This window comes from Mauremys reevesii, linkage group 25 (assembly GCF_016161935.1).
Source record: "Mauremys reevesii isolate NIE-2019 linkage group 25, ASM1616193v1, whole genome shotgun sequence".
NCBI classification, from domain to species: domain Eukaryota; kingdom Metazoa; phylum Chordata; order Testudines; family Geoemydidae; genus Mauremys; species Mauremys reevesii.
Window position 1 is genome coordinate 14,752,432 of NC_052647.1, and position 25,241 is coordinate 14,777,672.

The 25,241-nt window shown below is 58.1% G+C and overlaps 1 protein-coding gene across 1 annotated transcript; it reads left to right on the forward strand.

The window, feature by feature from the left end:
* The first annotated feature begins 4,877 nt into the window (after positions 1-4,877).
* On the forward strand, positions 4,878-25,019 carry TAMALIN (trafficking regulator and scaffold protein tamalin). The gene is made up of 8 exons (XM_039514666.1): positions 4,878-5,054; positions 13,805-13,854; positions 19,145-19,199; positions 19,978-20,080; positions 21,158-21,251; positions 21,978-22,044; positions 22,130-22,196; positions 22,398-25,019. The coding sequence occupies exons 1-8, from the start codon at positions 4,878-4,880 to the stop codon at positions 22,859-22,861; spliced, it is 1,077 nt and encodes a 358-aa protein (XP_039370600.1). The 3' UTR covers positions 22,862-25,019.
* Positions 25,020-25,241: the final 222 nt, after the last annotated feature.

Here is a 25,241-nt window from a genome sequence, read left to right on the forward strand (position 1 = left end):
TCAAGGTCCCTTCTAGTTCTAGGAGATTGGTATATCTCCTATTATTATTTATGAGGTTGTGCCCCTGACCATCTTGGCCAACAGCTAGTGATGGACCTAGCCTCTATGAACTTATCCTTCACAACATCCCCTGGCAATGAGTTCCACAGGTTGACTGTGTGTTGTGTGAAGATGAACTTCCTTATGTTTGTCTTAAACTAGCTGCTTATTAATCTTATTGGGTAACCCCTGGTTCATGTGTTATGTGAAGGGGTAAACAACACTTCCTTGTTCACTTTCGCCACACCATTTGTGATTTTATAGACCTCAATCATATCCCACTTTAGTGTCTTTTTTCCAAGCGTTCCTCATAGGTTGGGTTTTCTAAACCTTTTATCTTTTTCGTTGCTCTCCTCCGATGCTCTAAATTTGTCCACATCTTTCCTAAAGTGAGGCATCAAGAACTGGACACAGTCCTCCAGCCGTGTGGGATGATTACCTCCCGTGGCTTACATACGACACTCCTGTTAATACACCCCAGAACGACATTAGCCTTTTTCACAACTGCGTCACATTGACACACATTTGATTTGTGATCCACTATTGCCCCAGATCCTCTCCAGCAGCACTACCACCTAGCCCGTTTTCCCCCATGCTGTAGTTGTGCATTTGATTTTTCCTTCCACAGTGAAGTACTTTGCATTTGTATTTATTGAATGTCATCTTGGGGTGAGCTTGTAAGCATGGGGATCGCTAGCAGGTTTGCCTAGATTTGGCTAAATCCTCTGGGGGAATCCCCTACCTGCCAGCCTTCCTACTCCCAGATTACACCCTCTTGTGCTCAGTGGAGCAGCTCTGATGTCTCCAAGATTTGGTCGTACTCTGGTGTTCTCCCCACTCCTGCAGATCGGGAGGACTAGAATGTTTACATGATTTGCACAGAGAATGTCAGACGTGCATCTTGCGAACCCATAGCTGCCTCCTAGGGTCGGGCTCTTGTACTCATGTGGAGCCCCACTGAAGTCCTCAGAATTCTCCCTAGGGTCAGCTTCAGGATCAAGGCCTTTGTAAGGCTGCTGGGGCAGGGACCATGAGTTCTGTTTGTACAGCTCCTAGCGCACTCGGAACTAGAAACTAGAAACAACAACCATAGAGATCCAGAACCAGAATCCAGGCGTCCAGCCCCCAAGTGGCTGCGCTAGACACTCTGCTCCCCATTATTCCCTGGTTCAGTAGGGCTGGCAAGGTGTGAGGTGCTGTACAAAGCCATAATCAGTTATGCGACACATGGAAAACCTCAGTGTTTTTGGCTTATCTACAGGGGAAGGAGGAAACCACAACGTTTGGTGATTTAGGGTCTGTAGCTTCTTCCCAGTTCCTTCTTCACATCACGGAACGGGACTCTTCTTGGGTACGTTTTGGGGGGCTCACAAACCCAGTGGGGGTGTGAGTAACTACACAGACACGACAGACTCGGAGGGAAGCCTCTTTTGCAATTGAGCAAGATGGACAACAGAGGGCGACACTCGCCTGCAGATAAGTTGACTCCAGCCAAAGGAAGCCAGAGCTGCAGCTTCAGCTCCTGCTGTGTTTGGACCCTGTGTTCTGAGGGAGGTTCCTCTGTCCTGGAGGAAGCTCACCAGTGGGCCGTCAGTAAATACAAATATTCCCTTCTGCCGCCTATTTTGCCAAGGATCTCAAAGCACTTTCCCAAGGTCGGTTGGTGATGTCTCAGAAGGTTCTGTATGGTCTAGGTATAATTCTACAGCTGGGGAAATGGAGGCACGGTGAGGGGAAGTGACTCCCAGTGACAGGCTAGGCCTGGGTCAGTACGAAGCTGGGGAACCTCTGAGCAACGGACAGCGCTGCAGGAAGTGGGGTAGGGGAGATGCCAGGCAGTGTGGCCCAGTGCAGAGTGCTAAAGACTGGGAGGTAGATCTTGGTTCTGCTGCCCTGCCTTGCAGTGTGACCTTCAGCAAGTCCCCTTCTCTCTGTCGAGGGCGGATACCGGTGCTGGGAAAGACCTTTGGGCTGCCTGGCTGAAAAGCACAGCGTAAGTCGGGCAGGAGGGAGCCCCTGCCTGCTCCCGCAGGGATGGGGTGAGGCCTACGTAGTGAATGTCTGCTGAGCCCCGGGAACGAAAGGCACCACAGAAATGCAAAGGGTGTTCCCACGTCTGATCCCAGACTGGCTTTGATAACGCGGCTGGTTCTACCCACTCTCCGCACTGCACAGCCCGTGCACAGGTGCGAGAGGAACCAGAGTGACTACGGAGCCTACTGCTGCTGGAGAAGCAGGAAGAGCAGCAGGGTGGTCAGCTATCGTAGCCCTGGTGTCCCTTCGAAAAATCTGGGTTGGGCTCCATCATAGGAGTCCAGGACAGCGGCTAAAGCTACGGAGGTGGCAGCTCCTGTGGTCAGCTCACCAGCTTCTTTTCTGGGCTGGCATTGCTTTGCCGTGTGCCTGTGCAAGTCATTCACACCCTGCTGCCGAGGCGCGGCATCTCCGAACACCAGGCTGCCACGTGCTCTGTGCCTCAATTTCCCCACCTGTCCAAAAGGGGGCGATGCAATTATTATTTATTTAACATGAACAATGCAAGTTGTGCACGTCCCCTTTACACGCTATAATCCTTAACGAGGTCATACGAGTGTGCCAGCAAGTGTCCGGTTCAGTGGGCGCATGCAGCTCACCCCCACCGTCGCGTGTACATGTCCTGGGGGAGAACGTGACTCAGCACTTCTGTATTTCACTTCTCCTTTTTGGTGCTTCCTATAAAGAAGCCCACTCAGTGCTGCACTCTTAGTACAAGGGTCACTGTGGCTGGGCCTACGTCTGACCTGCATAAAATCGTCACCGGCTGAGCTCGGTTTTAGTGTGAAAGGAAAATGGATCTTGTGGGTAAGGCCCTGCACTGTGACGCAGGGCACCTGGTTCCACTCCCAGCTCCGCCCCTGGCTTCCTGGGTGACCTCAGACCATTCACTTCATCTCTCTGGGCTTCATTTCCCCATCTGTAAAACGAATGATAACCCTTCCCTTGGCTGGGCCCTTTATGTCTTATAAATAATAAACGAAAATTCGTTAATTGACTAAGGGGCACATTCAGATGGCCCCCAAACAAACCTCCTCTTTACAGACCCTGGTATGAATAGAAATGAGTTAATCTATTTGTTTGATAGAACTGCTTTCCATTAAACTTCTATCTAGATTTAAACATCTCCTTGTAGCGTTTGCTACCAAACGGTGCAGGAAGGGTGTGAAACCCTGATCTTGCAATGAGCTCTGTACCTGTGGACCCCACTCCAGGATCTGGCCCTTGGTGAATGCATGACGACCAAATCATGACCCTGACAAGTCGTAATCCATTTTCCAAACTGAAAGAAATGCACAAGGGGCGGGGGGGGGCACATCACTGGTGAAAAATAGTAAATACAGGAGTTTTAAATGAGTTTAGCATTGCTAACCAGAGGTGTTATCGCTAACACAGCTGCACCTGTGAACGTATGACTGTTTTAACCCGACAGTGCCTCTTTCCAGATAACTCCATATCATGGGGTATGCCTAGAAATACACCAGCCAAGATTCTCCCAGGTGTCTAGTGCTTCAGCATGCCTCAGTTTGGGGTGTCTAACTCGAGTCACCTGAAATGGACCCCTCTGAAAATCAGCTCCCTTCAAGGTGTATCAAGTTGGACACTCCAATTCGCTGGTCTTGGGCCCCCTTTGAATAATACTAATAAATTTAATAATAACCTCTCTCTCTTTCCTGTATGCAGGTGTCAGAGTGTGACATCCAGGTCCTGGCCTCTGGATCCTGCAGGCTAGGCATTGCAGACTGCCCTCCAGTTCTCAGGCTGGGTTATTGTCTGAGATGCTGTCACAGTGTGGGGAGGAACCCAGGCAAAGCCAGCGCGTGGCTGCGACAGCTCTGGTCGAATGGGCTGCTGAGCCTGGTCCAGGATCTACAATGAAGCGGACAAGGAGGCAGGTGCAGCGATGGGCTCCTGAAATTAGTGTGTTAGACTCTTTACCACTGAGGCTTCCACTCTCTAAGGACATAATTTTTGGCTCCCTGGCGGTGCTGAGATTCGTCCGTGCATGGCTAAAGACCGGTAGCACTCTTATCCAAGAGTGCCTGAGCTGCCACATACGGGGTGGCGAGAGAGCAGCCGTGGGATCACACTCTGGCCACCAGAGTTGGATTCCTCCCCTGAATACGAGAAAACCCTCCAGTGGGTGCTGCCTGTTGTCCCCTGTCTGAGATGGATGCCCCAGGCTCAGGGAATAAACACGACTGCTCCCCAGCATCTATCCTTTGCAATTGCGAACATTATGGGGGGGGGGAGGTTCCTGAAGGGGATGGAGCTAATATGCTGGGGGGGAGGGGGGGTTCTGAAAGGGGTGGGGTTTATGGGCCATGGGGAGGAGTTTCCTGAAGGGGATGGAGCTAATATGCTGGGGGGGGGGTTCTGAAAGGGGTGGGGTTTATGGGCCATGGGGAGGAGTTTCCCTGGAAGGAGGAGGGCTCCTGGGGCGGTTTCTGAGCTGGTGGGGCCCAGCTTTACTCGGGGAAGGGGCGAGGTATGTGAGCCGCAGGATGGAGTTTCCCTGGACGGGGGCGTGGCCTCCCATCTTTAGAGGCGGGGCGTCCGTGGAAGCAGGCGTGGCCTCTCCCTGCGTCGGGATGGTGGGTTTGACCGAAGGGGCGTGGTCTCCCCGCCCCGGGGGCGTGGCGCAGCGGAGGACCCTGTAGGAAGGGGCGTGGCCTCTCCCTGCCGGGGCGGGGCCTGTGTGGAAGAGGGCGTGTCCCCGCCCGGTGGGCGTGTCCTCCGGCGGCTCCGCCCCTCCCGGGCCGATATAGCCTCGTGCGCCGGCGGCCCGCGCCCCACGCCCGGCCATGACCCTGCGGCGGCTGCGGCGGCTGCAGCCCAAGGAGGAGGATGCGGCGGGGGCAGCTGCCCTGGACCCGGGGCCCGCGGGGGGCGGCCCCTTCCCGGCGCTGGGCGGCTGCCGGGCGGCCGAGATGTACCGGGCGCTGGCGGCCTCCGGGGGCACCTTGCCCCGGGCACGCAAGGTACGGACCGGGACCGAGCCCCCCTTCCCCCCCGGGACCGGGACCGAGCTCCCCCCCGGGAACCGGGACCGAGCCCCCCCTCCCCCCCTCCCCGGGAACCGGGACCGAGCCCCCTTCCCCTCCCCGCAACGGGAACCGGGACCGAGCCCCCTCCCCCTCGGGACCGGGACCGAGCCCCCTCCCCCTGACCGGGACCGAGCCCCCTTCCCCAGGACCGGGGACCGAGCTTCCCCTTCTCCTGACCGGGACCGAGCCCCCTTCCGCCCCCGACCGGGACCGGGACTGAGCCCCCTTCCCTCCCCGGAACCGGGACCGAGCCTCCCCTCCCCCTTCTCCTGACCGGGACCGAGCCCCCTTCCCAGCCCCGGGACCAGGCCCCCTTCCCAGCCCCGGGACCAGGCCCCCTTCCCAGCCCCGACCGGGACCCCCCTCCCCTTCTCCTGACCGGGACCGGGACTGAGCCCCCTCCCCTTCTGACCGGGACCGAGCTCCTTCCGCCCCTCCCCGCAACGGGAACCGGGACCGACTTCCGCCCCTCCCCGGAACCGGGACCGAGCCTCCCTTCCGCCCCCGACCGGGACCGAGCTCCCTTCCGCCCCCGACCGGGACCAGGACCGAGCCCTTCCCGCCCCGCCCCGACGGGAACTGGGACCGAGCTCCTTCCGCCCCCGACCGGGACCAGGACCGAGCCCCCCCCGACGGGAACCGGGACCGAGCCCCCTTCCGTTCCCCCCCCCCCGACTGGGACCAGGACCAGGACCGAGCCCCCTTCCCTCCCCGGAACCAGGCCTCCCCTCCCCCTTCTCCTGACCGGGACCGAGTCCCCTTCCCCCACCGGGGCCGAGCGCCCCCTCCCCAATCGGGACCGAGCCCCCTCAACTAGGACCGAGCCCCCGGCCTTGGCGTCCGGACCCTCCCTGCCCCTTAGACCCCCCCACCGGGACCAAACCCCCTCTCCCGTGTCCGGACCCTCCCTGCCCTGTAGACCCCCCCGGCCGGGACCGAGCTCCCCCTCCTACCCCACTGGGCCCACAGGCTATGGACTAACTGCCGCGTGACCCCCTCACCCCCAGCAGGGACTTGGCTCCTCCCTGGGGTGCAGCCGGCACCTTGTGTTGTCCCAATGCGTCACCTCCCCACCCATGGTGTGTGGGATGCAGGGAAAGGCCGTGGGTTTCCCTTGGTCCCCAGGGACCCGCCAGCCCTAGGGCGTGTCCCTCTTGTGCTGTAATGCCACCCCGGCCCTATGGCACCCCCAGGGCCAGCTTCCCCTGCCTGAGACTCAGCCCTCCGAGAGCATCCAGAACCCGGGGCCTGCAGTGCTGCTGCGGGCGCTGAGATGGTGCCTCTAAATCCTCCTGCTTTAGGGTCTGAACTGACCCCGGCAGGGTGGGCATTAGGGAGAAGCAGAGACCGGGCGGGCAGGCTTCCCGGTACCTGCTCCCTGCAGGCTTTCTTGCATCTTCTGAAACAGCCCCTGCCGGGGATGGGGCACTGGGCTAGCCGGGCCACTGCTCTGAGCGGGCAGTTCCTGGGAGCAGATTGGCACCGCAGACAGCTTGTCCCCCTTGTTGATCATCAAACTCGTTGTGGCTGGAGTTCTGTGCAACTTGGAGAGGAGGAGATTGCGGCGGTGGGGGGTAACTTTTTGCATATAAATCAGTGGTATGTTCCACTTAATGCTTAGAGATGCTGATGGGTTAAACTCATCTCTCCAGAGAGCCAGTTTGTGGTGGTAAAGCGAAGGTTACAAAGATCTGCTGCAGTTCTGGCTCTGTGCTGGTTTCCTGCCTGCCTGCCTCTCACCAGTAACACAGGCAATGAAGAAGCTAGTTGGTTTTGCTTTTGTGAGGGTTCTCTAGGTCATTTCACTCCCAGCTTTTCATGCCCCAGCCCAGTGCCACAATGCTTGGGTTGTAAACAGTGCAGGGAATTGTTGGGTTTTAAACCTAACTTCTCGCTGGAACTCTTCTTAAAAAAAGTCTCAGAATTTTCCACTGACCTCTGTAAAAGCTGATTATACACGATGCTTAAATGTGGGGCTTAAATCTGACATGACGCGTTCCAGTGGAAAGAGAACACCTTAGGATCATTACGTGGCCATGGTCACTGAAAAGTTTGTGCAACATAGAAGAAAACAACTTTAAGAAACTTCGCCCCTCGTGTCCTGAGAGACGTTCTGTCTAAGGCCGTCAACGGACTGCTTTGGCTGGTCCCTGGAAAAAGCCCCTGGCATTCCATGTAAAAGGGTTGCTTCCAAAACTGGGGCTTAAATTGGTAACTGGCTTAATCTGCTGGGTGTGATGAGAGAGTAAATACCAGGGTGCTGGAAGTGAAGTGTTTGAAATGTCTTCGTTTAGAAAGTTTGCTGTGTCCTGAACCAAGTTATCAAAACTTTCCCGAGAGAGAACTGGCTGTCGGTGGGGAAGAAAGGGCCGAGTCGGCAGAACTACGGGAGCGTAGCCCGCAGTCTGCTGTAGTGTGAGCATTCCTATCTCGTCAGCATGTATTTGTGTCAAAAGCACTTATTCAGGGTTCTGGGTGCTTGTGCACATGCTAGAAGTCATATGAGCATAGGGGCAAGCAGCCGTAACTCTCTCCCATCTGCCCCAGAACAGATGTTGTCTCTCACAATATAAATTGTCCCTCTAATCAACTTGCCATCAATAAAAACAACAAGGAGTCCGGTGGCACCTTAAAGACTAGCAGATTTATTTGGGCATAAGCTTTCATGGGTAAAAAAAACCTATGCCTAAATAAATCCCTTAGTCTTTAAGGTGCCACCAGACTCCTTGTTGTTTTTGTGGATACAAACTAACACGGCTACTCCCTGATACTTGCCATCAATAGTTGCCTTTGATATCTCTCAACCTGCAGGGGTTTAGTCAGGTCACATCAAACCCCTCAAATTCCACCTGGAAAAGGAACTGGAAGCCAGGACCCGTTTTGGAGCAATTCCCTGTGGCCAGTGCTTCAGGGGAGGCCATAAAACCCCACAATGTCCCCTAGCTGTGCAGATTTCCAAGTGACAAGCAGGGCAGGAGAAATTCCTTCCTGAGCCCAGCTGGCAGCCATGACCAGAAGCATAAGGATTGATAACGCTTATAATGTTCACCTAAGTATTGGGACAATGGATGCTGTTTTTCATACCCTTCCTACAGCACCAGCGCTTTGCAGGCAAAGGGAGGTCCTGAGAACATGCCGCCCAAGTAAGACACAGCCCAGTGAGGGGTGGGATGGGGGTTAGGGTCAGAACACAGGCTGTGCTGTAGTATAAACCCCCCTTGTTGGCTGCAGTTCAATGGTCAGTCCTCTTCCGACAGCTGTCGAAACCACTTAGTAATATCCTCCAGCGGGGAGTTCACGGTCAGTTATGTGAGACGCAGGCCCTGGAGCTACGCTGTGCGTGAAGGCATTACTGGAGAAATAAGGACTCACTTCCTGCCCAGCTTCCCCATCCCTCTGGCAGCCTGGAAACACTCACTGCTGTTCCCCAGGAACGCTGAATGCAGAGCTCTTGGTGGAGCCTCACTCAGGCTGCAAGCTCTGAAGTGATCAGCTCTTGGGAGCATGTGATTGTGGGGCGCCTGTGATGGCGCAGCAGGCTTGGCTCTGGGTTCCATGGTGTCACGACCACTTCAGGGCACAGTGACGCAATTGTCCAGGAAGTGTGGAACATAATGAAACAATTGATGGGGAGACAAAGAAACAAATGACTTCTCAGGTTCCCTTTTTCAATAAGCTTTTCTACATGAGGGTGGTGAACGAGTGTGAGGTCAGGAATGGAGCTGTGGAAACCATGTCTAGTTGCGTTTTTGATCTCTGTGGCTAAGCCACATCAGTGCAACGCTGGGGTGAGGGGGGTGGTTTTTAGGTGCTGTCTATGTAGTCAGAGGCGTCACTAGCTGCCGAAGAGCAAAGTGGATTCTCTTGTCTCCTGCCAAGACAGAAAAACTGTCACCTAAATACGGATGCTGGAATCTCGTACGGTTGTGGGGGGTTTATGTATCCGTGAAGTTATGCTGTTCCTCCCTCGGTGCCCACGCAGAAAGCGGAGTTTGCAGCCCTGGCTGAGAACTCCTGTGTCACAAGCTGAACCAGTTGGGAGTGAATGATACAGATGCACCAACCTGTCGCTCTAACAACCTCTTGTCTGATTCTAGCCCCCTGTGGTGCGGGCTGCGCGTTGGTGGAGAACTGGGGGTCAGGGCTCTCGGGGTCTGCACCCAGCACTGCCGCTGACTGGCTGTGACCCTGAGGAGGGCATGTCCCAGCCAGAAAGCGGGATAATACCGCTCGGCACGTTCCTCTGGCTCCTCTGGGTGAAGAGCGCTAGAGGAGCGGGCCGGTGCGGGGCGCAGGCGGCCGGTGCGGGCAGATCAGACAGGATGTGCTGGGAGGCCGGCAGGAGTTTTGACTCCAGGGGCCAGGAGGGAAGGCACCTGGGAGGGCTCTGAAGGCAGCGGGGGTTGACTTGGCAGGACAGAGGGGGCGGGAGGCATGGAGACTGGGGGGACAAAGTAGCAAATAAGCATTGAGGCTGGGGGGAGAGGGCAGCAAGACTGGCCCTTTTGCCTTCAGCTGGCCATGCTCCGGTCCCCCAGTGCATGGGAGCTCTTGGCCCGACACTCGGACTCTTTCTAGGACTCTGTGTGCTTTACGCACTCGTTCTTGGGCCTGACGCGGGCTCCTGGCTGCTCAGAGGCTGTGGGGGACGCCCCTTCCGTGCTGAACCAGAGGCTGGCGCCCAGGTCTGAGGCGTTGCACAAACTTTCCTAGCCGTCCTTCTCAAAGCAAGTGAGACTTTCAGTCTCGCAGAGGAAGCTTCCTGAAAGTGGCTTGGGGCTAGATGTGGCGGAGAGAGCGGGGAATTGAGAGTCGGGTGTTGCTAAGAACTTCAGAAGAGAAGTGAATCTAGAGGCTGATGCTCTGCCAAGAAACTCTAAGTTAACTAGGAGGTCATGGATGTAGCTTCTGCAGAGTTGCACTGTTAGCTCCCTGGTTCCTGAATTTCCTGGTGAGGAGTGGAGTGGAATAGTTTCCACATCAAACTTCCTGGGAGGGGTGGGGGTCACTGCTGGAGGGGATGACTTGGTGGTGTGATCATCACGTTTGGAATGGTTGGACATCCTGGTGCAGTGGGTTCCAAGCCCAGGAGATGACGCCATTCCAAGTCCTGAGCTGGCAGAAGGAACGGTCGACAGGCTGCCAAAGCGAAAGGGGGCAGCAGGCCTTGTGTTCATGCCAGAGGCAAATACGACCTAGCCAGCATCAGCCAGAACAGGGCTTCAGTGCGTCCGGGGTAGGTGTCCAGGGGTTGGCTGCACAGTGCATTGGGTTTACTCCTTTGCATCCACTTAGCTTCTCAGAACCTCTGGAGGACAGACGTGTTCTGGGCAGGCCCAGCACTTCTCTGCTTGGATACTAATGATAACAACCCGCCTTCCCCTGATCCTTTATCCAAATCTCTCTCTTCCGCCCCCCCTTCCCCCCATTGTGCCTCCCGACACTGCCCTTCACCCCAAGCCAGTTGCACTCCAGTGGCTTGTGAGCACTCTTGTGTGCACGGTCTGGGGTCTTCCAGGCTGAAACTCAGCTGTGCAGAAACTTGAAGAAAGCTGGATAGTCGCAAAGAAGGCCCCACCCAGGTGCTGGTGCCTCCAGCCCCAGGCAGGAAACCAGCTCTGCTAGCGAGTGGATGAACTGTGTGGTTTGTTTATGGAGCTGTCGGGGAGCAGGACCGGCGCATTTCACTTTCAAAACCTGGATTTCCATAGGAGGCACAGAGCCATTTGCATGGTCAGTTTCGATGTAAATTTATCAGCACCTGGCTCCTCCGAGCACAGAGCTCCCTCTTTTTGGTGGGGTGGGGGCAGATTAAATTTCCCGCTCTGACTCCAGCACATCCCAGCTGGGGAGGGCAGCCCTGGCAGGTGTGGCCCATCGTTACCCACCTGCCACCCCAGCAGAAGTAACAATGCCCCAGTCACAGGGCGTGGTGTCTGTCAGTGCTGCCTTGGGCTTCGTGTTGGAAGCACATGTTTGCACAAGAGTCTGTTTAATTACACGTGGCGACACCGGGTCCTTGGTCGATGCATAATGGTTTGATTCTGCCAAGGACCAAATGGGGGGATAATGTTTATCATTGGGGAGAAAAGTAGCAGCTCTCAGCTGGCTGCTGTTTGAAGCTGCCTCGCTCTGCTCCACTCAGGAAGGGCTGTGACCGGGCCTCTGGAGTATTTATTTATTCTCTGTGCGGTGCAGGAGCTTGGAGAACCCTGGTGGCTGCAGTGGCTGGCTGGCCGGCCGGCTCGCATGCTTAGCTGCATCCCCGACTGGGCTTGCTTTGTGCCCGCGTCCTGCCCGCTAGCACCGCAGAATTGGCCGGGGCGGCGTTCGGCAGATGGCGGCCAGGCCAGCGGAGCCCATGGGGCAGCCCTTCCTAGGAGAGTAGATAAGGCAGTGGCCGGAAGATGAGCCCGACTGGCGAGGGCAGGGTGCTAAGGGGGGGTACACTGGGCTGAGGGTGCAGTCGAGCCCCCGGGAAGACGGAGGCTTTGGCCAGTGATCCAGGGAGCTTGAGGCAGGGTTCTAGTCCATGTTTATTTTCAAACCGAATTCCACTTGTGTGGGGTGGGGGCGGCTGGGCTTTTCAAAGGCAGTTTAATAAAAACCTGCTGTCTGCTTCTTGGCCACTGCAAGCGGGGACCGGGTTGAACCAAAGAGCAGCAAAAAAAGACACTTGGTGACAAAGCCCCGTCTTTATAGTCAGCCGCTACTTATGCCTCGGCCGAGATGTCTGAAATTCTTACAGCCGACTATGAAGTGGGTCCCGGGGCCGCCCACCTCGGGGTGATCCACTGATGCTAATTCATCTGGCTCGTCTGCCTTGCTGCTGCCTCCCAACAGGCGTTGGTTCCCCATTTTTTAAATGATCAACAATGAGGGGGATTGTTGAATTTCGCATTAAAAATCTGACTTTAGAGGAAAACAAAGAGGCTTTCTGTCTGCGGGGCTTTCATCTCCCAGCCCCACAGAGCGCTTGCCACAGCACGCAATGCACAGAACGTGACAGGAGCCAGCGATTCCGTTTGACGTCAGACCAGGGGACAAGTGTCAAACAGATGCAAGCTCCAGCTTAAACCAAAGCATGATTTGATCTGTCCCCCAGTGCAGCCCTGGCCTGGTGGGCCCTGCTTGCGGCCAGAGCGGGGCCTGCTCTTTGTCCTCTAGCTCGTCTCGTTCCCAAGTGCTTCACAGACTCTGTCAAAATGCAGCTGTGTCTGGGGTGAGGTGCAGCCACTGCTGAAATGACCCATCAGCGCTGCACATTCTGGAATCCAGTGTGCCGTTTCCCTGGGGGGGCGGTTGCCCAGCTGACCTTTCCCGAGGTTGCTGGCCTTCTCGCGAAGAGGGACAGTGGGATCCGAAAGCACAGCAGGACCTTGGTGTCTCATCTCACCCGCAGGGCAGGGCAAGGCTCCCTGGTATCGGGCTGGGGCGGGAATGGAGCGCAGGACGCGTCTGGCTTGACGCCTCCTGGGGCTGTTGGCAGGTCCCCCAAGGCAGCTCGCAGGCCCAGGCAGTGCCAAGGGGACCCTCTCCACTGCAGTAAGAGCCCCACGGCTCGGCCCCGGCTGACTCAAGCTGCAGGACTGAACCTTGCAGTGGAGCTGTTCGGGTTCAGGCCCTGGCTCTGAAACCCTGCGAGGGCCTGGGCTCCAGCCCGTGTCTGCTCTGCCTGAGCCCTGTGAGCCGGAGTCAGCTGACCCGGCGCCGCAGGTTTCCATTGCGGTGCTAGGTGGTTGATTTCAGGAGTAAGAGCTGTGACTTGTCTTGCCGCTGCAGCCTGGCGCTCCCCATCGGGGCAGCGGCCAGGGGGCTCTACTGGTCACAGAGCGGGAGGCGGATGCAGCAGAGCCGGGGGCGCCACATTGGAAGGGGTCTTAAAACACCTGCTTAAACTAGGCAGAGTCTGCTGGTGCCCGTCTGGGATGTAGCAGCTGGACAGGGGTGGCTGCCTGAGCCCGAAGGGCTCCACTGGGGCAGAGCCCGGCCCCTCTTCCCAAGGCCCCTCGAGCCCTTTCTAAGGGCCAGCCGGAGCTGCGGGGGGAGGCGGATTTGACACTGCGTTGCACAGGGTGCTGATGCAGCAATTGTGCCCTGCCCAATCTGTGGCTTGGTAAAAGACGGGGCGAAGGCGAGCTCTGCCCGGGTGCCCTGAGTTCACGGGGACATCCCACAGGGTGGATCCTGCTTGTATGCCGGGCGGCAGCCCTGTGGGAAGGCAGAACCTGCCGCCCCTCCCTCCACGTTCACACGTGCCCTGCAGCGAGGGCCCAGGATGGCACTGGCTCTCCATCTGGCTCCACCTTGGGGCCTGGCCCAGCCACTGAGTTGCTGTGTGACTGGCCAGGCTGGGTCAGACCTGAGTCCCTCCAGTCCCGGGTCCTGGCTCCAGCAGGGGCCAGCCAGCCAGAGGTCAGCCCCCGGCTTGCTGGGCTTTATATCACTGTTAGCTGTGATCGCTGGGCGAGGTCACTCCCTCTCGGCCAGCCCCAGCCCGGCGGCAGGGAAGCGGGGCTATGGGGCTCACCTGGAAGGTGATGTGGAAGGGCCATGTGCTCCGTCGCCTGGCAGTTCTGCAGCTAACGCTCCGGGGTCCCGGGGGGAAGCGTCTGCATTTGCATGCCGGCATGGGGGGGGAAGGGATCGGCCGATCTAACGTCTGTTTTCTCGCTCTCTCCTAGGGCTCTGGATGCCAGTGGAAATCTCTGAGCCAGTCCCCGGAGCAGCACCGGTAAGCCACACCGCTTCCTTACCCCAAACAATAACGGGGTCTGGCCTCAGCACGGCAGCCTCCTTCCCCCTCTCCCGGCCAGAGCAGCCTACTCGTTAGTATCTCGACAGGCTCATAAAAAGCAGCCTCCAGCTTCTGATCAGCTCTTGGGTTTTGGCCATTAACAGTCAGGGGCACTTACCCCCAGGTGTGGCTGCGACGCCCGGCGGTGCCCACTCCTCAGCTGTCCCAGGTCAGGCATGCAAACGGGCTTGTGGTCTGTGGGGCTGGGCCAGGGCAGGGGGTGAAGGGAACAGCCCCAGGGTGGCCTGCCGGCAAGGGAGGGAGGCTGATTGTAAAAAACAACCAAACAAAAATAACCCAACCTAATATCAAAGAGAAGTTCCATGAATTCCTAAAGCTTCAGGGAAGTTTAAATGTTCCCTCTGCACCCCAAACGCAGCTGCCCTGGGCTTGGGCAGGAACGTTGGTTCCCTCCGTGCTCTCAACCCCTGCCAAGCCAAGTGGGGATGCCAGGAGTGAACCAGCATCGGGGGGCAAAGTCAATTAGTGCCTCAGAAGCGTTCCAGTTGTAACGAGCTCCCCTGGCGGGGGGCAGGCGGGTGTGCTGAGGGGCCATTGGGGCTGGGGACCGATGTGCAGCTTGGCCCGGTGGGAGTTTATAGAATCATAGAACAGGAAGGGACCTTGAGACGACATCTAGTCCAGTCCCCTGCACTCCTGGCAGGACTAAGTATCATCTAGACCATCCCTGACATGTTTGTCCAACCTGCTCTTAAAAATCCCCAATGATGGAGATTCCACAACCTCCCTGGGCAATTTATTCCAGTGCTTAACCACCCTGACAGTTAGGAACTTTTTCCTAATGTCCAACCTAACCCGCCCTTGCTGCAATTTAAGCCCATTGCTTCTTGGCCTATCCTCAGAGGTTAACAACAATTTTTCTCTCATCCTTGATAAGTTTTCAAGTACATAAAAGGGTGTTACAGGTCCCCTCTGTCTTCTCTGCTCTAGACTAAACAAGCCCAATTTTTTCAATCTTCCCTCATAGCTCATGTTTTCAAGACCTTTAATTGTTTTTGTTGCTCTTCTCTGGACTCTCTCTAATTTGTCCACATCTTTCCTGAAATGTGGCACCCAGAACTGGACACAATACTCCAGCTGAGGCCTAATCAGCGTGGAGTAGAGCAGAAGAATTACTGCTCGTGTCTTGCTTACAACACTCCTGCTAATACATTCCAGAAGGATGTTTGCTTTTTTTGCAACAGTGTTACACTGTTGACTCATATTTAGCTTGTGATCCACCATGACCCACAGATCCCTTTCCACAGTACTCCTTCCTAGGCAGTCATTGCCCATTTTGTACGTGTGCAACTGATTGTTCCTTCCTAAGTGGAGCACTTTGCATTTGTCCTTATTGAATTTCATCCTATTTAGTTCACACCATTTCTCCAGTTTGTCCAGATCATTTTGATCCTATCCTCCAAAGCACTTGCAACTCCTCCCAGCTTGGTATCGTCCGCAAACTTTATAAGTGTACTCTCTACGCCAGTATCTAAATCATTGATGAAGATATTGAACAGAACTGGACCCAAAACCGATCTCTGAGGGACCCCACTCGTTATGCCCTTCCAGCCTGACTGTGAACCACTGATTACTCTCTGGGAATGACTTTCCAACCAGTTATGCACCCACCTTATAGTAGCTCCATCTAGGTTGTATTTCCCTAGTTTGTTTACGAGAAGGTCATGCGAGACAGTATCAAAAGCCTTACTAAAGTCAAGCTATACCACATCTACCGCTTCCCTACTATCCACAAGGCTTGTTGTCCTGTCAAAGAAAGCTATTAGGTTGGTTTGACATGGTTTGTTCTTGACAAATCCATGCTGACTGTTACTTATGACCTCATTGTCTTCTAGGTGTTTGCAAATTGATGGCTTAATTATGTGCTCCATTATCTTTCCGGGTACAGAAGTTAAGCTGACTGGTCTGTAATTCCCCAGGTTGTCCGTATTCCCCTTTTTATAGATGGGCACTAGATTTGCCCTTTTCCAGTCTCATGGAATCTCTCCTGTCTTCCATGACTTCTCAAAGATAACCACTAATGGCTCAGATATCGCCTCAGTCAGCTCCTTGAGTATTCTAGGATGCATTTCACCAGCCCTGGTGATTTGAAGACATCTAACTTATCTCAGTAGTTTTTAACTTGTTCTTTCCCTATTTTAGACTCTGATCCTACCTCATTTTCACTGGCATTCACTGTTAGACGTCCAATCGCCACCAACCTTCTTGGCGAAAACCGAAACAAAGACGTTATTAAGCACCTCTGCCATTTCCATAATTTCTGTTATTGCCTTTCTCCCCTCATTGAGTAACGGGCCTACCCTGTCCTTGGTCTTCCTCTTGCTTCTAATGTATCTGTAGAATGTTTTCTTGTTTCCCTTTGTCCCTAGCGAGGTTGATCTCATTTTGTGCCTTGGCCTTTCTAATTTTGTCTCTACATATGAGGTATTTGTTTATATTAATCCTTTATCGTTTGACTGCGTTTCCCCTTTTTGTAGGACTCTTCTTTGAGTTTTAGATCACCGAAGGTCTCCTGGTTAAGCCAGGTGGTCTCTTTCCTGTGCAGTGGGCTAGTTCTGCACACCAGGCTGCTGGAAAGGTCTGCAGTCAGCGAGGGATTGGAGCCTATGGGGCGGGGGCCTTGCGGGGCTGAGGACCTGACTGTCAGGGGGTCTGAACACCTTCCAGGGGGTGGGTCTCCAGCATGCCCAGAAATCCTGCCTGCATCATAAAACCAAGGCTGCGTGCCAGGAAAACCATTAACCATTTGGGCTCTGGACACAAACCTCTGAAAAGCCCCAGAGGCTGCAGCTCCTCTCAGAGCATTGGCGTTTATCCCAGCCTTCCTGGGGTTTCAGGGCGACCATTCACCGCTCAGAAGCTGCAAGCACCGCTCAGGATTGGGCCTTTAGCAATGAACGAGTGGCAGAAGCGTGTGTGTTTGAACCGCAAAGAGAAGTCTATAAATAAAGGCTATTTTGAGCGCTTAGCCGGGGCAGGTGATTGCGTGGGGGCAGGGGGAAGTGATGAATTTTCTTTACCGGAGGGTGAAATTCTCCCACGTGAAGTAAGACCCATTATGAGCCAGATGAGCAGCTGGGAGCCCTCCAGTGGAGCTTGTTAACTACCCGCTCAGGCATGACGCGTCGCACGTGAGCCGGTAAACGGCCTCTGGAACAGCAGCTGCCTGAGGGTGTGGGGATTGTTTCCCTTTGCAAGGGCTGGGAAAGGGCCCCTCAGATTTTGTGCTGCCGGCGGCTGCTGCTGTCCTGCCTGATCGGGGCAAACCGGGTGTGTGCTGGGGGCTTTTCCCCTCCTCGCACGCTGGTTCCTGCCTTTGCAGGGGCTGGGCTCCGATCCAGGGAGGGCTCCTCTCCAGCCTCCGTGGCGCATGTAACAGAAATTCAAAGCCGGCTTTAATTATCCAAGTGCCAGAAGGATCCAGCTGGCAGCCAAGTCGCTGTCTCTAGCACATGGACCCTTTTGAGAGGGCTTTGGACAAATCCCAGCCCTCGGCCCCTCGGTGCGGGGTCCTGCTGGAGCGTGAGGTGGTGCTTGGGACCAGGCTGCAAACCGGCTGTACGTGGTGGTGTCCTAACTCACCCATGCGACCCCCCCCAGCCTTGCTGCTTCCCAGGGGCTTGGGCTGGCCCCTTGATGGGGCTGGCGTGGCCAGTAGCTAGAGTCAATGGGACGGCTGGAAGGGCAGCTCTTTTTCTGTGGAAGAAGCTGCATCCCCTTCGAGAAGGGGCTCCCGGGTTTAATTATAAGCCGAAGGGATTGTCTGCTTTGGGAGTCTGGGTGGTGGAGACATGCTGCCGCTGGCTTTAAAGTGGGGCTTGCAGCTGGGTAACGGGTCTGCACTGGGAGCCCAGACATGGGGGGGGGGGGGGGGGCGTGTTGCACTGGTGCAAGTGGTGCTTGACCCTCGTAGACGTGTTCCACTAGTGTAGTGTTAACACTGGTGGGTTGCATTAGTAGCGATGCTGGAGCAGAGATCCCCAGTGCCCCAGACAAGCCGCCTCCTTGGGAAAGTAAAACCGATCACAGCCCTGATGTTTCAGGTGCCGGAAGTGGAGCCAGCAATCCAGGCTCCTTCCAGTAGAGACTAGGATGGTAACCCTTGGGCAGCACATGGCGGGCAGGGCTTGTGAGCCGTCCCACGTCACATCCTCCCAGGCTTTCTGCCAGGGCTGCGCCGCTCTCCCCATTTGCAGTGGGGAGACATGAGGTGCAGAGAGGTTAAGGGACACTCCCAAGTTCACAGCACCAGGCAGTGTCAGAGCTGGTTTCCTGACCGCAGTGATTATCCTCGGTGCTCCTCCAGGTTTGCCAATAGCTCCTTTATCTCTGTGCCTCCTGACGCCCCGGAGAAGGCCCAGTGACTCATGCTGAATCTGGGGGAGAGCTGTTCTGCGAAGGCTTAATTCAGTGAAAACACTGAACCAGCTGCTTGGCCAAGGGGCACGACGCGCTTTCCTGCCTGCATTGTTCTGGAGCACGAGAATAAACCCATTTGGAGCGTAATTGCTTAGCTGCAGGCAGGAGACGCTTACGCAACTTGTTCAATAACACGCTTCGGGGAGCGGCGGGGCCAGCCCGCTGGTGGCTGTGACATGGGGTGGCCTGCGAGGTGGGGCCTGATGCTTGGTACGCAGAGCCTGGCAGGTAGTCAAGGTGGATTCCCCTCTCGTGGTGGGAGGGTGGGGTTCCCCTGTGGGTCGGGCCCACGCTGAAGTCATCACGTCTGTGTCACTGTCTCTTCCCCCTCCTGCCCCTCGCTGGGGAAGCTGCATAATTAAATGTGGCCCTGGCCTTAGGTCATTCCTGCTTTAAGCCCGGGAGCTGGGACTCCTGGGTTCTAGCCCCAGCTCTTGGAGGGATTGCAGGCCGGTGCCTGGAGCAGGGGGACCAAGAGCTCGGCCTCCTGGGTCCTCGTCCTAGCTCTGCTACTGACCTGCTGTGTCACCTTGGGCAAGTCACGTAACCCTTCTGCGCTGGCTCGAGGCCCCTGGGAGAGAAGAGATGTCACTGGGATTTGAACGGGCTTTGTGACAAGGGGGGTTGATTGGTAGCCGTGCTCCATGCGGGCGAGACGCTGCTGGGGTGGGAGGATCTCACCGGTGCTGACACTGCCCTGGGGGCCGTGGCTCTGTTCTGGGCACGCAGCCATGGGCGGGGTGGAACAGGGAGTCAGGCCGCTGCTGATGCCCCTGTCTCTCCCCAGGAAGGTGATCACGCTGGAGAAGGAGGCAGAAGAGACATTTGGGTTTGAGATCCAGGTGAGTGCCCCCACCCCCGAGGGCAGAGAAATCAGCTGGCACTTGCTCTAAGACCACCGACCTCAAGTGGGATTTGGATCATGGTTCTACCCGGCAGGCCCCCTGGGGACCCAGGGCTGCCTCTCCTAGCCGCTCCTCCCGGCTGGTGGTGCCGGGGGCTAGCCAGTGTGCCTGGCGGCCGGGTGTGGCTGTATCGGCCCCAGCGGTGCAGGTAGCAGCCGTTCGTGGGGGTGGGTGGCCCCATGCTCGGCTGTTTGCAGGCAGCGCTGCTCCCCAGAGCAGTAGCGCGCTCGCGGGGCGGAGGAGCGGCCCTGGTTTCAGAGCTTTCAGACCAGACCTTGCTCTGCATTTACAGTATTTTTAAACTGCATCTGAGCCAGGGTTTATTTTTAGCAGCGATGATGCTGAAGTTACAGAAACCGCCCCCGACTCAGTCACGGTTCAGATGGCGGGAGGGGGCCGGCAGCTCACGCAAAGCAGCCATCTGGAGCGGGCTGGGGCTGGGGGCCTGTGTGGGGGCCCCCGTCGCTGTGCGTTGCTAAGCACTATGCAAATGTTGGTTAAATAGGGAACGTTTGGGGGGGTGGCTCCTGACGTGCAGGGACGCGGAGCTGGGGCGAGGCAGCGTAGGCTGTAGCAGGGACCTGGGGAGGTAACGCGGCGCTGGGAGATGGATGGTGCTAACCTCGGGGCTGGAGGCTTCCTGTGTGTCTCGCCGGCCGGCCAGTGCTCGCTCAGCCCTTCCCACTAACGAACTGGCGGCTGCTGCTCATTCCAGACCTATGGACTCCACCACCAAGACAAGAAGAGTGTGGAAATGTTCACCTTTGTCTGCCGTGTCCACGAGGGGAGCCCAGCCCTGTTAGCGGGGCTCACACCCGGTAAGTGCATCGCCCCAGCTCACACCCTGGGGCGGGAGGAGGTCGGAGCCGGGCTAGGACCCAGGCATCCCGGCTCCCAGGGGCAGACCCGTGTTTCACTAACAATAGTGTTTGCTGGTTAAAGGTAAGTGGAACAGAAGTAACCAGAGCTGGGAGCTGCCGAGTGGGAGGAGGAGGAGAACTGAGAGAGCGCAGGGAGCTGCCTCTTCCCCAACGTGGCGCCTGGGTGTCAGCCCCTCTGCCCTTTCTTGGCCTTGCTCTGGGCTGCAGGGCCCCTGGGAGCTGACTGCTCTGAGGCGCGAGGGGGAAGTCACAAGCGCTCCTGTTTGCACGCAGCCCCTGGCGGGTGCCAGCCCCACAGGCATGTCCCCCGCCTTATCACGGCACCGCACATGCCACGGCCTGGCGCTCTGCAGCCCAGCGCAGGAAGTGACTCTGCAGAGTTCACTGGGGCATGGAGCCTGCCATGAGCAGACAGAGCTCTGAGCTCTGCCATGCGCTGGTTCTTGGAATGTTCCCGGCCAGCCAGATTCCAGCTGGGAGCCAGGACTCCTGGGTTCTCTCCCTGGCCCGGGAAGGGGGTGAGGGCTAGTGGTTAGAGGTGTGGCGACTGGGAGCCAGGACTCCTGGGTTCTGTCCCTGGCCCGGGGAAGGGGGTGAGGGCTAGTGGTTAGAGCAGGGGTCTGGGAGCCAGGACTCCTGGGTTCTCTCCCTGGCCTGGGGAAGGGGGTGAGGGCTAGTGGTTAGAGCAGGGTGGGGCTGGGAGCCAGGACTCCTGGGTTCTGTCCCTGGCCCAGGGAAGGGGGTGAGGGCTAGTGGTTAGAGCGGGGCGGGGGAGCTGGGAGCCAGGACTGTGGGTTCTTGTCCAGTTGTGCCCTGAGTTTAACCTGGGGAAAGTCCCTTCTGTGCCATGTGGTTCAGGTTGCCCTGCCCCCTCTGTGCAGGGCTCAGGGTTAGTGTCGGAGATCCATGGGGCTGGGAAGGGGTCGGCTGCATCAGCCAGTCCCCTGCGGGGGCACCGAGCTGAGGTGCATGCCGCTGGCGAGGGCGGCTCTGAGTGCTTTGTCTGTCTCCCAGGAGACACCATCACCGCAGTAAACGGGCTGAACGTGGAGGGCATCCGACACCGTGAGATCGTGGAAATCATCAAGGCCTCCGGGAACGTGCTCAGGTGAGACGCTTGCAGCCGCCCGGGGAGCAGGAGAGCTGGGGCTGGGACACGTTCCCCGTGCTCCAGGTGGGAGGTGGGGATCCGCTGCCCCAGTGCTCTGGTGCCTGGCCGGCTTGTGGGGCCGAGGGGCAGGAGAGCTGGGGCTGGGACACGTTCCCCGTGCTCCAGGTGGGAGGTGGGGATCCGCTGCCCCAGTGCTCTGGTGCCTGGCCGGCTTGCCCTGGAGGTGGGGCCGGGCCAGGGGGCAGGAGGAAGCAGCCGGTGCTCACAGGAACTGGCTTCCTCAGACGATAACCCCTGTCTCAGTGGGACTGGGGGCTGCCCTGGCGCAGCCTTGCTTAGAGCAGCTCCCGCTCATCCCCCGTCTGTCTCCCCTGCCGGCCGGGGGTCTCGTAGCCTGGGGGGCCGGGCCACCCTTGGAGTGCCCCACCTGGCTGCGAGGGAGCCCGCTCCGGCTCTGACCCCTTTGCCTGGTAACGAGCTCCTTCCCCTCTGCTGTGGGACCGTGTCAGGCCCCAGGGCAGCCCAAGGAGCCCACCTGGCGACACGTTGTCCTGTGCTGGGCTGAACTCGGGAGAGCGCCTGGAAAAACATCCAGTGCCTCTTGGCGGCAGGGACTTGAAACGGGGGGGTCTGCAGAGGACACCCCCTCTGCTGGTGGGGGGGCAGGCTGGCGGGAGACCCCCTTTCTCCATGGAGGGCTGCAGTCTGGTTGGTCTCTTGCAGGCTGGAGACGCTGTATGGGTCGTCCATCCGGAGAGCAGAGCTGGAGGCGCGGCTGCAGTACCTAAAGGTGAGGCTGTGACCTGGAGTGAGCGACCCGCCCGTCCGCAGCCAGGTCCCCCCAGGCAGCCCTAACTGGCCTGTCTGTCTTGCAGCAAACCCTGTATGAGAAGTGGGGGGAGTACCGCTCGCTGATGGTGCAGGAGCAGAGGCTGGTGCGTGGTGAGTGCGGGCGCCGGGCGCGTGTTTGGCGGTGGGAGTGAAAAGCAGCCGGAGCGCGGTGGGGACCTCCCTGTGCTGGGATGGGGGTGGGAGCTGCTGAGACCAGCCGGGGAGGGGGCTGACGCCCCAAAGCCCTCGCCCGCCTGGCCGCTGCACGGTGCGGTCGTGCCCAGCCCGTTCTAACGCCCCTTGTCCCCCCAGGGATCGTGGTGAAAGACCCCAGTATCTACGACACGCTGGAATCCGTCCGCTCCTGCCTGTACAGCGCTGGGCTCGCGAGCGGCTCCCTCTCCTTGGGGAAGATGCTGTCGGGCGCGGGCAGTACCTCCAGCTGCGTCAGCACCGCCACCGAGGAGAGCGAGGACTCTGTCTACCAGACCTGCTTCTTTGACTCGGCCGATTCCCTGGACGGGCACTCGGGGCGGGGCGGGGGCAGCGCCCCCCCAGCCCTCTCCCAGCGCCGGCCCACCCTGACCCGCAGCGCCAGCGTCAAATGCACCAGCAGCAGCAACGGGGCCGTGGGGCACTTCTGGGACAGGCCGGGTGACCCAAAGAACTGCACAGTCGCGCCCCACAAGAGCAAACACACCAGCTTCCGGAAAAGGCTCCTCAAGTTCATCCCGGGACTGAACCGCTCCCTGGAAGAGGAGGAGAGCCACCTGTAGGGGGCGCTGGCTGCAGGGGTGGGGCACAGGGACACGGGGGCCATGGAGCAGCCACGTTTTACGCAGTTGGGTTTATTTATTTATTTATTATCCCGGTTGGTGCCGGTGCCCTGGCAGAGCGTGGGGCCGGGGCCTCTGCTGTGAAGGGCAGAGGGGATTTTTGCTCCCCCCACAGAAGAAGAAACATGCAAGGGAATGGGGGGGCAGCAGGAGCTGGATCTAGCCCCAGCGGCAGCCTGGGTGCCTGCTCGTGGGAGCTGCTGGAGGAGGGAACTGGGCCTGTCTGCAGGTTAGGGGGGATTTTTCAGGTGTCCTGGGGGAATGGGCCATGGGGGGCCCTTTGCTTCCAGACCTCATGTGACCAAACCCCTCCAATAGCTCTGGGGGCGGATGAGCTGATGGCTCGGAGCCTGTCTGGGGCAGCATCAAACGGGCTCTGCCCTCAGGCCAGTACCATCGGCAGGGAGGCCACAGGAGGAGAGAGCAACTCCTCCTTCCTCGAGGGAGAGGCTGGCTGTGGCCCTGCCCGTGTCTCCTGCGGGCCAGGCTGCCGTGGAAGCGCAGGACTGTCCTGGGAAGAGAGGGATCCTGGTGCTACCCCAGAGTGCTCTGAACGGAGCTGTAGCCAGCACGATCTCCGAGCGGGCACCCTGGCCCAGAGAGGTGTGGGGTCCCCCCCTGCTTTCCCCTGGAAGGCGTCCAGCAGCCAGTGGCTCTGCTCTGTTCCAGCCACATCCTCCTCCTGTCTCTGCAGCGCTGGGGCTCTGCGTGACTTCCTGCAAAGTCGTCTGCTTCTGTCTCAGCCCTATTTATGGCACCGGCTCTCAGCGCACAGGTGACTGAACCTTGGGGGCGTCTGTCTCTCCCCCACACCACTCTGCCCGGTGACGCCTTGGGCTGGAGCGAGAAGATCCCTTTGTAACCGCCTGACGCCAGCAGAACTGCTCGTCCCTCGGGCTGCTGAGCACCCATGGGGTGGCTGACACAGGCGAGCTCGCATCTTACCGGGGCGTGTCCGCTGCCTGGAAGGAGGAGTCGGCCCTCAGGGCCAGCCCTGGCCTGAGAGCAGGATGGGGCTGTACTGTGGGTGACCTGCAGCCCTTCAGGAAAAGGCTTCACTGGCTGTGGGAGGGGAGAGAAACTGGTTCCATGGAGCAGAGGGGAACTTCTCAGCCAAGCTGGTTCTTATCTCAGGAAATAGCCACAGGAAGAGGGTGGCTCAGCACGGGAGGGCTCCCTGCTGGATAAAATGGAGCCCCCACCCCCCAAGCAGCGCTAGATAGCAGAGGGGGGTGGGGCTGTGGCTGGGACACGGGTGTGGTTAGCTGCGGTGTGGGGGGGGAGGTTTTGTACAGACACAGACATTGCTGTTAAAATGCTTGCCACAGATTCTGATCAATACAATGAGACTGTTTTGCATCTGCGTGGGGCTGTTGTAATTTCACCTTGGCTCGCTTGCTTCCCGAGATGGGGGAGTGTCCCTGAGGGGGGTGGGGGTCACAGGAGCGGGAGCGAAAGGACTCACCCCCAGGGTCAGTGGCAGAGCTGGCTACGGAACCCAGGCGTCCGGACTCCCAGCCCCATGCACCTGTCAGCCTTGCATGGGCTGAGAGTGGCTCAGAGGACGTCTCCATTGAGCTCCTCTGTTAGTGCCCCCCCCGAGTGTCTGGGGGGGCACACTTACCCCTCCTGTAAGCTCCCTCCAGCACAGCCCCAGCCCCTCGCCCTGCTGAACTGCCCATGTGCTGCAGCCCTCGACTGCACTGGAGGGGAGAGGGGGATCCTGCTGATCAGGACAGGCCTCCTGTCGGTGGGGTCTGCTCCCCGAATTCCCAGCCTGCAGGTGGTTCGGGCCAGCCCCTCGGGCAGAGCTGCTCTCCTCCAGCACTGCCTGGGGCCGGGAGGGAGTCCCAGCGTTCCTGTGGCTAAGGGCCTAATTGCATGTGGGCTGTGGCCTAAAATAGCCCTGTGTCCAAGGCAGCCCGGCTCATGTTAGGCAGGGAGTGGACTCTGGGGAGGTGCTGCAAGCCAGCCGTGCGCCCAGCTGGACCCAGCCGGGGGACGGGTTCCGCAGGGCTAGCGACATGCAGGAGGGTGGGTGGTAACTAGGACACTGCTCCTGCCGAAAGCCGAGTTCCCTGGGGCCGGGTGCAGTCAGTCCCTGCCCCAGTGAGCGCCCAGTCTGAGCAGACAACGGGCGGGGGGGGGATAACCCCTCTCATCCCGGTGGGGAACTGAGACAGGGCGTAAACTAAGCAGCTTGCCCGGGCTCACCCCTGGAGAGCTGGGAGGTGAACTGGGTGTGAACCCCCTGGCCTGAGGCAGCAGGCAGAAGAGCCTGGAGTCGGGAGGCCGGTGTGGGGGGAGGACATGCAGCTGC